The 14,028-nt window shown below is 49.6% G+C and overlaps 1 protein-coding gene across 1 annotated transcript in view; it reads right to left on the bottom strand.

Annotated features, from left to right (window-relative positions):
• pde8b (phosphodiesterase 8B) overlaps positions 1 to 14,028 on the bottom strand; it is a 436,161-nt gene that overhangs the window by 28,286 nt on the left and 393,847 nt on the right. Inside the window, 2 exon segments of the mRNA XM_038805541.1 lie at positions 2,383 to 2,581; positions 13,396 to 13,531. Coding sequence (XP_038661469.1) covers positions 2,383 to 2,581; positions 13,396 to 13,531 — 335 coding nt within the window.

The raw sequence follows: 14,028 nt of genomic DNA, 5'->3' as shown, positions 1-14,028 counted from the left end.
ATCTGCTGACCTCCCTCTCCGATTCGGATTTGCATCAGCTTTTTTTGGGTGGGGACTTAAACTGTGTTCTGAGCCCTAGTCTGGATCGGTCCAAGCCCAAATCTCTGGCTCCATCAGGAGTGGCCAGAGCTTTGTTGTTTTTCATGGAATTATTTGGGGAGGGTGGGGTGGGAAATCCATGCTGAAAAATGTATTTAATTTTTCTCACATGAGTATCAGATATACTCACATATCGAGTTTTTGTCGTGGATAGGTCTCTCCTCCAGTTTGTGGTGGGGTAGTTAGTTACTCAGTGATTGTGATTTTGGACCATGCTCCGCACTTTGTTGATTTGGCACGAGAGTCAGGTCTGTCCCAGTGTCTGCCATGGAGATTGGATACAGCATTATTGGCGGACTTTGTGACCGAATATCCATCACCATTGTGGAATATATAAAACTTAATAAAAGTGAGTCAATCTCACCTTCCGTGCTGTGGGAAGCCCTTAAGGTGATTCTCAAGGGGGGGGGATTATCTCCTACAAAGTGTACACGGTGAAGACAGCGAGGACAGCGCAACAGAGGCTGGTGGACTCCATTCTGGAGGTAGACACTGGTACTCACTTTCCCTAACCCCGGAGATGTTGGCAAGGAGGAAAAGCTGCAGATACAATTCGAGTTAATGTCAATATACAGAGCAGTGGGCCAGCTGCGACACATGAGGGGATGTTTTATGAATACAGGGAGAAGGCCAGTCACCTTTGGGCCCACCAGCTGAAGCAGCAGGCAGCTTCCCGGGAGATTGTACTGGTACGGAACACGAGTAGCAAATTGGCTTCCGTCCCTCCTCTGATTAATGCAGCTTCTAAATCATTCTATTGGGGTCTCTATAGATCAGAGCCTCTGGCTGAGGGATCAATCATGACTGACTCTTTGTATAGCCTATCCATCCCAGCTGTGGAGGGAGAGAGGAGCGAGGAATTGGAATTCCTGTTAGGCCCAGATGAAGTCATGAAATGCATTGGGTTGATTCAGACTGCTAAAGCCTCTGGTCCGGATGGCTTCCAAATTGAATTTTATAAGATGTTTGTGGAGCAATTGGTACTTTTAATTCTGGATATGTTTAATGATTCCTTATCCCGGGCCTCTATCTCAAGAAAGACAAAGACCCAATCATATTGACCTAGATCGCTTTTAAGTGCGGATGTTAAGTTACTTGCCAAATTGTTGCCGCTCCAGCTGGAGCCCTGCCTCTCAGAGGTGATCTCGGAGGATCAGACAGGCTTCGTTAAAGATTGGCAATTGTCGGTCAATATACATTTCCCCAATATACATTGCCCACTGAAAGTTGTCATTTACCCCTCCTTGGTGCCAAAGGAGCGTATGTGGCCATATCCTCTCAGCGGTGTCAGCTATGTTGAGTGAGTTGAGGATGAAATGGGCGGGTGAATTGGGTCCCATTCTGAGGCCCTTCACAGGGTCAACTCCACGTCTTCATGTGCTTGACTAAGTCTGATACAATTCAGGGTGGTACACAGGGTGCATTTGACTAAAATGAGGATGAGTGGATTTTTCTCTGTGTGGAGGACAAGTGTGAGCGTTGCCGTCGGGGGCCGGCTAACCACACTCATGTGTTCTGGTCTTATCCCAAGTTGTAACCTTAGGGCCTCTTTCTTCAACACCATGTCAGAGATACTTAATGTTGATTTGGATCCATGTCCACTGCTGACCATTTTTGGTGTGGAGATGCCGACGTTGGACTGGGGTGAGCACAGTAAGAAGTCTTAAAACACCAGGTTAAAGTCCAACAGGTTTGTTTCAAACACAAGCTTTCGGAGCACCTGAGGAAGGAGCAGTGCTCTGAAAGCTCGTGTTTGAAACATACCTGTTGGACTTTAACCTGGTGTTGTAAGACTTCTTACTGTGACCATTTTTGGGGTATCAGATCGTCAGTGCTTCAGACTGGGGTGAAGGTGGGATGTCCTCCCCTTTGACACGTTGATAGCCCGGAGACATGTTCCGCTTGGGTTCAGGTCTCCTGCTCCACTCAATGCCTCGGCTTGGTTGTGTGACCTCATGCCCTTCTTACATTTAGAGAAGGTTAAGTAGACCATGAGAGGGTCGGTGAAGGGCTCTGCCTAAGATGCCAGCCATTCATTTCATTTTTTAAGGAGCCAATCACCATCAGCTGTTTGGAGGTTAAGTTAATATGTGCATTTGCTTGTTAGTCTTGTTCTTTTATTGTGTAAAATTGGTTAATTATTTTGTATGATTGTGTTTATTCCGAACATTTTTTAATAAACATATTTTTTTAAAAAAGAAATGAAATCAAAATATTTCTATGTTCCGTTGTAACAAAATTCTGGGATCCCAATGTATTTGATCAGTAAGTATAAAGAGTTACCTTGACTCGGTCCTTTCGCAGGAAATACGCTGTGGCGTGCAGTACATCAGCTGCGTGTGTTGAATTGTGATATGAATTCGATGCATGATAATTGGTCTCGATGATCTGCAGCCAAGATCTTAGAGTCTTTTCTGAACAGCTTAAAAATTCGCATGCTCCAAAATGCGTAAAGATTTTTAAACCAAGATAGAGCAACGGCCTAAAACAAAACAGAAAGGATTGTTTACAAAACAGTTAACAGCTAACTCGCTGGCATCCATTTTGTATTGATTATCATTTTTGCTTTAACAGCTCAGCTGAATTATTTGCAAATATGTATCAATTTTCGAAAGCGAACTTGTTCGAATTATTCGCTTTCGGAATGTTCCCCAAATTAGCAAGCATTTTTAATTTTGTGTAACTGCCATTGTTTTGATACTTGGCAATCCAGTACAACTCCCTGTTGGCAACCATTGCCTCTGGTTGTCTTGATGTTTATTGATGGAATTTGCCTGCACAATGTTTGCAGCCAGCTAAATTGGAATTCAAATTTTGAACAATGCAGAAGTGACCCCATCTGTTGCCACAGCTCCTCACAATATAAGAGCTCAGATGTGGAATGGGAAATTTATAAATACCCTTTCGAGGCTATTTGCTTTCATTAAATGGTCACCTGGTGTTCAGCGATGTCAGCAGCTATCAGAGGAAAAACAATCACCAAAAGTGTTGCCAACTGAGATTCAATATATTTCTGGAGATATCATCACATGATTTGCCCTCACACTCCAACCATTAGTCTCCAACGTATCCATCCTTGTGGCGGACTGTCTTCCTACACCAATTGGAAAGCAAAAAGACTCATTTCCCAAATTGGATGATGCTTAACCATCAGCTTGACTATCAGCCACACCGCCTTATCGCCCATTTTCAATATTTCTATATCTGGTAAAGAACATGTTCCAGGAAAATGGAAATTAAAACAATCATTGTTAAATACCCCGATAATCTTTCTTCAGGAATGCACACAGCAGTATTCTGGAGATTGATTTTCAATTCCTGGAGATTCCAGGCCAATTCTGGAGGGTTGGCACCCCTAATTAACAGGGCAAAACACAGACTTCAAATGGGCGGGGTAGAAAACAGACTTTCAAGGTTTTACAAATGTCACAGGGTTGTGCAGTTCATGTGGAATGCATACCTACACTACGTCAGTGCTGGAACAGCACAGGTTTAATACAATGTGATACTCCCTCCACTCTGCCCAATTGGTTTGTGTACATGTCGTAACTCAAAGCTCATGAGTGTACCTATTACATACCAATTGACACCCATTTAACACACCAGCCGTATTTCTAATTTCATTGGATATCATTAAAGTGGTGCCAAATTGTGATGTCTATTTACTTGAATGAGGATTGAAGGAACACAAATCAATTTAGTGCTGCACGCTGGCTAGCACTGCTGCCTCGCAGCACCAGGGACCCTGGTTCGATCTCAAATTCAGGTGGTTGTTTGTGTGGAGTTTGCACATTCTCCCAGTGCCTGCGTGAGTTTTCTTCCGGGTGCTCCGGTTTCCTCCCATAGTCAAAGGATGTGCAGGTTAGAGGATGGTTCATGCTAAATTGCCCCTTAAAGTGAGTTGCAGGAACAGGGCTAGGGATTGAGCCAAAGTAGGTGGTCTTTCGAAGGGTTGGTGCAGACTCGATACGCCGAATGGCCTCCTTCTGCACTGTAGAGGTTCTGGGCGGGATTCTCCCATCTTGCGGCAGAGTGTCCATGTCATCGTAAACGTTTTACAACGGCGTGAACGGGCCGCTGCCAGGAGTAATTCTGGCCCCTATAGGGGGCCAGCACAGTTGTCGATCCCGGTGCGAACTAGGCGCCGCGGGATCCGTGCATGGTTGTGGCACCGGCGTCAATGCACGCATGCGCTGTGGCCACCTTCAACGCGCCGGCCCCGACGCAACATGGCACAGGGCTAGAGGGGCCAGCGCGGAAGGAAAGAGGCCGTGGGACTGAGAGACCGACCTGCCGATCGGTGGGCCCCGATTGCGGGCCAGGCCGCATCGGAGGCTCCCCTCTGGGGTTGGAGACCCCTCTCCCCCCACAGGCCGCCACCCGACCCTTCCACGCAGAGTTCCCGCTGGCTGCGAGCAGGTGTGGACGGCGCCGGTGGGACTCAGCGGTTTCACTACGGCCACTCGACCCATCCGGGCCGAGAATCGGCGGGCCAACCGTGTAGAGCGGTCCGCGACCGGCGCCGCGCCAACCACGCCGGCACAAATGGTGCCGATTCTCCGCTCTGTGGAGAATCGTGTGCCGGCTTCGGGGCGGCGTGGCCTGGTTGCGGGGATTCTCCGGCCCGGCCCCGCCTCTATGAATTTCTCTCAGGATCTTTTTTAAAAACTTGAATTGTCATATTTTATATCCAAAAATCATAAATTACAAATTACAAAGTCACGCCAAAAAAGCCACGCAAGTGTATTCATTACAACTGTGGCTGTGCCCCTCCCCCCTTTAGTTGGCATATATATATTTTACATTCCCAAAACCATTTAGAAATATCTATTCACAGTTTGCTTTGGGCCTTAGCATACCCTCAGACCAGTCCCCTGCGGCTTTGTGTCCCCTGCGCTCTTTTTCCAGTGCCTTTGCTCCCTTCCTCCCCACCCTGACCCTCTTCCCTTCCCTCTTTCCTTTTCCTCTCTGTCCTGTGACTCATCCGTGTCATCCCCCCCCCCATTCCCCCCCTTCCCCATCACTCTACTGGCTGCTGGCTACGACTATGTCTTGAAACAAGTTGGTGAATGGCTTCCACGTCCTGTGGAAGACCTCTTCTAACCCTTCTGAAGGGCAACTCGGGATGGGCACTAAATGCTGGCCTAACCAGTGATGCCTACGTCCCGTAAATGAATTACAAAAAATGTATGGCAAATATTATTTTTTCCAGCCTGAGATATTCCACCAGGTGGGACAGTCTGGAGTCTGGGTGGTGCTGCCGATCGCCAGCCGAGCAGGATTCTCCGGCAGGCGGTCAGGGATGCAAAGGCTAGGGCGTGGGCCTCTCTCCCCATTAAGATTTCTGGCTGATCTGATACCGCAAAGATTGCCACTTTTGGGCATGGTGCCTCCTTCACTCCCACAACCCTGGACAGTGCCTCAAAGAAGATCGTCCAAAACCCGACAAGTCTCGGGCGCCCAGAACATGTAGATGTGGTTGGCTGGGCCTCCCTGGTACCATTCTCATTTGTCCTCCACCTCCGGGTAGAACCCATTCATTCAGGTTCTGGTTAGTGCAAAATGCACCTTTAGCTGCATTAGGCTCAGCCTGTGCATGTGGAGGTGAAGTTCGCCCTGTGTAGTGCTTCCATCCAGACTCCTCCCCTATCTCTATGCCTAGTTCATCCTCCTGTTTTTTCCTTGTCTAATCCAGGGGAGAGCGTACCTCCTCCAACAGTTGCCCGTACATGTCCGCACTGTTCTCCTTCCCTAGGTGGCTCTAGTCCAGCAGCTCTTCTATTAACGAATTTCCTGGTATCTGGGGTTAAGTTGTTCTCTCCTTGCGGAGGAAGTTTTTGACATGAATGTATCTCAGGTAATGGCCTCTTGGTAACTGGAACCTCCCCGTGAGTTCCCCCAGGGTCGTTACTCTATAATCCATCTACATGTCCCTAACCGTCAATGTCCCCTTATCCTGTCTCCACCTTTTGAAGGTGGCATCCATTTTTGCAGGAGTGAACCTGTGGTTGTTGCAGATGGGGCCACAATGGACATTTCGGTTCAGCCGAAGTGTTGTCTCATTTGGTATCACATCCGGTGCATGGCTACTACCACTGCACTCCTCCAGTATTTGGACATAATTCTGCGGCTTGTCTCTACTATCCATGTGTTGCCCAATCATGGAGAAAGGCAAGTCCAAAATTGCCTCTTATTAGATGAACCTCTGTCCCTTTACCTTCTTATGGTTTCATTGGAAGCAGTTTTCCTGCATTTACCTTCCTATTGAACTCTTATAGATCTTTATAAAATTACCTCTCACTTGCTGTTCTTTGAAGACGATTAGCCTCAATTTATTTTGTCTATTCCCTAACTCAATCTTCTGACCCCTGTAATTCATCTGAGCAGGATTTCTATTTAAGTCTAGGGATGGCAGCAGAGTTTTAAAGTCAGCCAGGCATCCGATTGGCATGAAAAGCCACCCTCCATAAAGGTTAGTTAGCGGGCAGTGTTTCTGAGTAAGTGCAGGTTGCAGTTATTTGTACAATAAGACAAAACTCACTTTCCCTGCCTACTTATATCCATAGGTGCACACTGGTGCACTCGAGTTTAGAGGCTCATTTTTAAGTGCGGATATTAAACCAGCTATGACAGTCCAACTGCACAGGCCCATGTTAAGCTCCATGCTGCTTGTTTAGCCAGGGCTCTTACACATTGGCTTGCAGGGTGGTTGGTCAAGAATTAAGAGGCGGCGCCAGCCCGCCTCCATCCCTCCCTCGCTCCAGGAAAACCCTCTTCACTCTCGGAGTCCCATGGGCCCACACAAAGCTCACAATACTGCTAGTCACCCTTCTAAGATTAAAGAAATCAGCGCCTGCGACATCGTCGGGGGCAAAGTCCCCCCTTCCCACGCCTCATTAAGTGTCCGCCCACTAGGTCCACAAACTTTTTATAAAACCCATCCGGCCCCGGCGCCTTCCCTGACTGCATCTGCCCGATCCCCTTAACCAGCTCCTCCAGCTCAATCGGCGCCCCCAACCCCTCCACCTGCTCCTCCTGCACCTTCGGGAAAGATAGCCCGTCGAGAAAACTCTCCATTCCCCTCCTCTCCCCCGTTGGCTCCGACCGGTACAGTTCCCCGTAAAAGTCCTTGAAGACCTCATTCACCTCTACCCCCTTCCGCACCACATTCCCACTCTTATCTCTCACTGCAGCAATTTCCCTAGCCGCATCCCGCTTGCGGAGCTGATGAGCCAGCATCCTACTCGCCTTTTCACCATCTTCATACACTGCCCCTTGTGCCTTCCTCCACTGTGCCTCTGCCTTTCTAGTGGTCAACAAATCAAATTTAGCCTGTAGGCTGCGCCACAACCGCCACAATGGGCGCTGGTCCCGCACCTCCCCCATCTCCAACTCCATCCAATGCGGAGCGGGGTCGGAGATTGCAATGGTCGAATATTCGGCCTCCTCCACTCTCGGAATCAGTCCCCTACTCACCACGAAGAAGTCTATCCGAGAATAAACCCTATGTACATGGGAGAAGAAAGAGTACTCCCGTGCCCTCGGCCTCACAAACCTCCATGAATCCACCCCTCCCATCTGGTCCATAAACTCCCTCAGCACCTTGGCCGCCGCCGGCCTCCTACCCGTCCTTGAACTGGATCGATCCAGTGAAGGATCCAACACCGTATTGAAGTCCCCCCCATAATCAGACATCCCGCCTCTAGATCCGGGACACGTCCCAGCATACGCCTCATAAAGCCCGCATCATCCCAATTTGGGACATACACACTAACAAGTACCACCTTCTCTCCCTGTAGCCTGCCCCTTACCATAACAAACCTACGCCACCACCTCAGATGCCTCAAACGACACATTTTTCCCCACCAGAATCGCCACTCCCCGGTTCTTCACATCCAACCCGGAGTGGAAAACCTGCTCCACCACCCCTTCCTCAGACGGACCTGGTCCGCCACCTTCAGGTGGGTCTCCTGAAGCATTGCCACATCTGCCTTTAGTCCCCTCGGATGAGCAAGTACCCTAGACCGCTTCACCGGCCCATTCAATACTCTCGCATTCCAGGTGACCAACCGGATCAGAGGGCATCCCGCCCCCCTCCCCCGTCGACTAGCCATAGCCCGTCGATTGCCCGCCCCAGGCCAGCACTCCCCGCCCGACCCAGTCCCCACGGCGACAACACCTCACCTCTGTCCCCCCGGCCCACACCAGCTCCTTCCTGACCCTGCCAGCAGCAACCCAGTATTCCCCTTTCCCCCCCTACCTCCGCCCCCAGGCTAGGAACCCTCCTAGCCGCGAACCGTCCTCCATTGTACTACCGTGGGTCAGCTAACTTCTGCTAACCCCGGAAACTCCAGCCAAAAACCAGACCCTTCCCAAAGTGGGATCATCCCCCATCCTGTCACTCCTCAAGGCAGCGCTCCAGCGTGGGGAGGAACCAGTTAAGGCCCCCCCCCCGTTATCATCTCCACCCCCCAGCCCCGCAACGTGGGAAACCAGAGGAAAGCCCGCGCTTTCGCACTGCCCCACCACACCCTACTGACGCAGCTCCCAAATACCAGCCCCACTCCATACCCCCAACCCTATACAGAATACAACAAACCCCCCAACCCCCCCCGCAAAATACAAAACTCAAACAATGCCCCCCAACAAAAAACAGAACAGCACCCCAATAAATAACCATATCAAAATTACAAAAGTACAGAAAAAAACACAGCAACAGCAGAAACCAGCAATAAGGCATTACAACCGACCCCGCAACCCCCAACCCCTAGTTCGAGTCCAGCTTCTCCGTCCGCACAAAGGCCCACGCCTCCTCCGGGGAAACAAAATAATAATGCCGCTTCAAATAAGTTACCCACAAGCGCGCAGGCTGCAACATTCCAAACTTTATTTTCTTCTTGTTGTCCGATTAAGTCCGGACCGCCGCTTAGCCACCTCCGCACTCCAATCCTGGTAGATCCGTACTACCCTATTCTCCCAATTGCTGCTCTTCACCCTCTTGGCCCAGCGCAGCACACACTCCCGATCACTGAACCGGTGGAACCTCACCAGCACCGCACGCGGGGGTTCATTCTCCTTAGGCCTCCTGGCCAGTACTCTGTGGGCTCCCTCCAGCTCCAGGGGCAGATGGAAAGATCCGGCCCCCACTAGCGAGTTCAGCATCATGGCCACGTAGGTTGTCAGATCCGACCCCTCCAGTCCCTCCTCAGATTCTTCCGCCTCATGCGGAGATCAAGCTCCTCGAATTGGTCTTGCCACTTCTTATGGAGTGCCTCGTGCCCCTCCACCTTACTCACGAGGACCACGGCCTCCTCCTCTCGTTCAGCGGCTGCAACGCCTGGATGGCAGCACCCTGGGTCGTCTGAATCTCCGAAAGCTTTTTATTTGTTTCCTGCAGAGAGCTCAGTACCTCAGCCTTAAAATCTGCAAAACAGCACAGGAGAGCAGCTTGCTGCTCCTGCGCCCACAGCCTCCACTCCTCTGGTGTTCCGCCGGCCGCCATTTTGGAATCCTTCCCCTGTTTTTTCTGGGGAGCTGCTGCCGTTTTTTCCCGCTTTCCACTCCGAGTTCGAGGCATGAAATGTGGAGAAAGTTGACCACCACACCTTCTCCCACCGGGAGACGTCGACAAAATTCCGTTTTGGGCTCTAAAAAGAGCTGAAAAGTCCGTTTGAATCAGGAGCTCCGAAATGTTCGGCTCCCGACGTCATCGGGGTGATTGGGGGGGGGGGGGGGGGGGGGGGGGGAAAGAATGGAGATGGCGTCTTGTAGAGGTACGAGCCTGGGTGCCTTGGTAACGGCGCCGTTGCCGCTCTCTCCTAAGAGGTATACCACGAGCCCGGTGGTGGCGGTGACCTTAAGAATCTGGGGACAGTGAAGACGGCATAGGGGGGAAACAGGGGGCTCGGTGGAGACCCTATTAGGTGGAAATCATCGGTTCATCCCGGGGAACACTGATGGGGGATTTAGGGGGTGGTATAGGGTGGGCATCAGTAAATTGAGAGACCTGTTTATTGGCGGGAGGTTTGCGGGCCTGGGGGAACTGGAAGATAAATTTGGGCTCCCCAAAGGGAACATGTTCAGATACTTGCAGGTAAAGACGTTTGCTAGGCGACAGGTGGAGGGATTTCCTTTGCTGTCCTCACGGGGGACGATGGACAGAGTGCTTTCGGGGGTGTGGGTCGGAGAGGGGAAGGTGTCTGACATTTATAAGGTAATGCAGGAGGTGGAGGAGTCGTCAGTGGTGGAGCTGAAGGCTAAATGGGAGGGGGAACTAGGGGAGCAGATAGAGGATGGGACTTGGGCAGATGCCTTGGAGAGAGTCAACACTTCCTCTTCCTATGCGAGGCTTAGTCTCATCCAATTTAAGGTGCTGCATCGGGCCCATGTGTCTGTGACTCGGATGAGTAGGTTCTTTGGGGGCGAGGACAGGTGCGCCAGATGTTCGGGGAGTCCAGCGAATCATGCCCATATGTTCTGGGCATGCCCGGCACTGGAAGAATTCTGGAAGGGGGTGGCGGGGACGGTGTAGAGGGTGGTTGGATCCAGGGTCAAACCAGGTTGGGGACTCGCGGTCTTTGGAGTTGCGGCAGAGCCGGGAGTGCAGGAGGCGAAAGAGGCCGGTGTCCTGGCCTTTGTGTCCCTAGTAGCCCGGCGGAGGATCTTGATGCAGTGGAAAGATGCGAGGCCCCCAAGTGTGGAGACCTGGATCAGTGACATGGCGGGATTCATAAAATTGGAGAGGGTCAAATTTGCCCTGAGAGGATCAGTACAAGGGTTCTATAAACGGTGGCAGACTTTTCTGGACTTTCTGGCTCAAAGGGCGGGGGGGGGGGGGGGGGGGGGGGGGGGGGGGGGGGGGGGGGGGGGGAGGGTGTTCTTTATTGTTTCTATTTTTTTTAATGGTTATTTAACTTAATATTGTGTTAATTTAAGTTGTTGTTAATATGTTTTGTTGTTCATTGAGGATGGGCGAATGTTTATGACTGTTATCATTATTGTTATTGTTGGTATTTTATTGCGGTTCGTTGTTATATATTTTTCAATAAAAATTATTTTAAAAAAAGAATTAAGAGGCGCATGGATCTCTTGGCTCAGGTATTGCAAGACTTCCTTTGAAGGTTATCTTGATTCAAAATGTAATTTTACACTCATGTAAAACAGAATGGGCTAATTTAACCCCTTGTTCCCCATCACAGCAGAATATTGACTTATGGTTCACCTTATGTGTGGTGGGGATTTCCCCCAGTGTTTGTGGGGGTGGGGTGGGGGTGGGGGAGGGGGGAGTTCCTTGTATCCTTTTTTTGTGCAGATCGGAGCGCCCTTCCAATCTCTGTGGAGCCGGTATTTCCAGCTCAATCAGGCCCCGCTCTGCCAACGTGATGGAGAATACCATGCCTCTAGATCTTTTGTGCACAGGGTGCCAGAGAATCTGGAGAGAAAACTCGGCTGTGCAGCTGGAGAGCTACATGCTGGCTTTCTCTCCCCAGCCCGCACTCTGTGCACAGAATGCAAAGTTTCCACCCGGAGTGTCTGTGAGGGTCATTTTTATTTTCACAGCCATTCACATGTATTTTTGCATTGCCTTTTTGCTGATTATGACCGGAGCAAAGCGCACAATAGTGTTAAAATGGAAGGTGTTTTGGTTTGTTTCCTACTCACCTGCTTACTCATCTTTATTTCCCCTTTCATATTTCATAAAAACCTGTATTTTGACCTGAAATTTCCAAAGTATCTCACAGCCAATTAAGTACTTTTGAAGTGTAGTCACTGTTTAATCATAGAATCGCTACAGTGCAGATGGTAGCCATTCGGCCATTGGGTTTGCACCGGCCCTCTGAAAGAGTACCCTATCTCGGCCCTCTCCCCGGCCCTATCCTCATAACCCCACCTAACCTATACATCCCTGAATACTAAGAGGCAATTTTATCATGGCCAATCCACCTAACCTGCACACCTTTGCACTGTGGGAGGAAAGCGGAGCACCTGGAGGAAACACACGCAGACGTGGGGAGAACGTACAGATTCCATACAGACAGTTGCCCAAGGCTGGAAGTGAGGGAGCTGTGAGGGAGCAGTGCTAACCACTGTGCCACTGTACCTCCCCAGTAAAGTTGCCAGATGACCATAGGCTGCTTTCCTCTTTGAGGTAGAGAGCTGACTGGTGGCGATTTAATCTGAGGATCACCACACCTCAGACGAGACCTTCATGAATAACCTCAGCGGTATGGGGATTGAACCTGCGCAGTTGGCCTCACTCTGCATCACGAACAAGCCGTCCAGCCAACTGAGCTAAACCGGCTCTCACAAACCACCTGCAGTGAATGAAGTGAAAGTTCAGTTTACACTAGGAGCAGAGTTTACTCCTGAGAGAATGAGTCTGTGTACAATTATGAGTTATTAGTGACACTATGGCCAGAATTCTCTGGCCGTCCGCTCGGAGCGGGATTCTCTGATCCTGTCGGCAATACACCCCCTTTCACGTGCTTCCTGGCAGCATGGGGTGGCTTCAATGGCAATTCCCGTTGACAGCGGCGGAGCCGAGAGTCTCAACGCCAGTGAACGGCCGCTGCCTCCCGCTACCAAGAAATATTTTCCTGTGGAAAGTTTTACCGGCAGGATTTATCAACCACCCCACCATGTGTTTTTCGGTGGTGGAGGTGGCCCCCGCAGTGAGATCTACCAACCCCCGCTGTTGTCAATGGGATTTCCCGGTGGCATCACCACTCGTCGCCAAGAAACCCGTGGTGCCGGCATGGGGTCAGAATTTCCCGCCGGCGTCAACAGCCGGTAAATCCCGCCCCACAGCTTTTAACCTGGTTTTTACCTTTTTTGTAAGGATAACTAACAGAAAAAATTGTGCTTGATGGTGACATTATTGAAGCAAAGTTCACCAATTAAACAAAAAGATAAACAATTTAATTAAATACTTCATTGAACTTAAAAGTTGATAATTACCTATAATCATTCATGCTAAAATGAATGGGATTAGTTCTACTAAACAGTTTCAGAAAATGAATCAACGAAAGAATATTGGCCGGAACCTTTTCAACCCTCCACAGCTGGATTTCCCACCATGGAGTGGCTCACCATTGGCCACTGGTGGAGTTTTCCGGTTGCACCAAAGTCTACAGTTGTTTGCATGGTTTGCCCCTGCGGCAGGTGTTGACTTTGTCAGGACCCTTAATTAGAAGCCATTCAGTTCCCAATTATCAGTGAGAAGATTAGATTCTATGGATGTATCACATAACCAACATGCAGACCCGCATGGCAACACAATTCCAGACTGGTACCCACCTTTTATTGGTTATAGTCTCAAGCTCAAAAATATTAAAGTCCCAGCTTTCTTCATCGTCCAGTAATTCTGCTACATGAGGTGGCACATCACTGAGGGCCACTGGAATGGCAAGATGGCTGTGGCTTTGCTGCAGGTCTGTCAGAATAAAGAAAAGGAACAACAGAGCACATACCAACACATGGTGTATTTATACTGAACACACTACATTGGGAAATAAAGACATTTTCCTCGCAGCACCCACACTAAAATCAGCTTTTGAACTATCTGTTGGAGCTCACCAACGCCCTATACACTACAGAAAAATATCCCTGCTTTTATATTCCATTTCCCTTGTGATAAACAACAACATTCCTCAGAACTTTTAAACTTTCATATGCATGCGTTCTAATTCTACTTTTGCACTCAGCTAATTAAATCACTTCAGGTACAGCATTTGCGTGATGTAAAATCATATTGACTAGAAAATTCCTCATTCCACTGGCATCACTTCACTAGAGGTGCAGCAGAAACTTCACTTATGCAGGTTTATGCCGCACTTCATTTGTTTGAATTGCTATGAGAGGTCCATTGAATCCTTTTTTTTATGTGGGTGTCACAGGCTGGGCCAGCATTTATTGTCCAACCCTAATTGC

Source organism: Scyliorhinus canicula, chromosome 8 (genome assembly GCF_902713615.1).
Source record: "Scyliorhinus canicula chromosome 8, sScyCan1.1, whole genome shotgun sequence".
NCBI lineage: Eukaryota > Metazoa > Chordata > Chondrichthyes > Carcharhiniformes > Scyliorhinidae > Scyliorhinus > Scyliorhinus canicula.
Note: the sequence above shows the minus strand (reverse complement) of the source record. Positions and strands in the feature narration are given on the sequence as shown.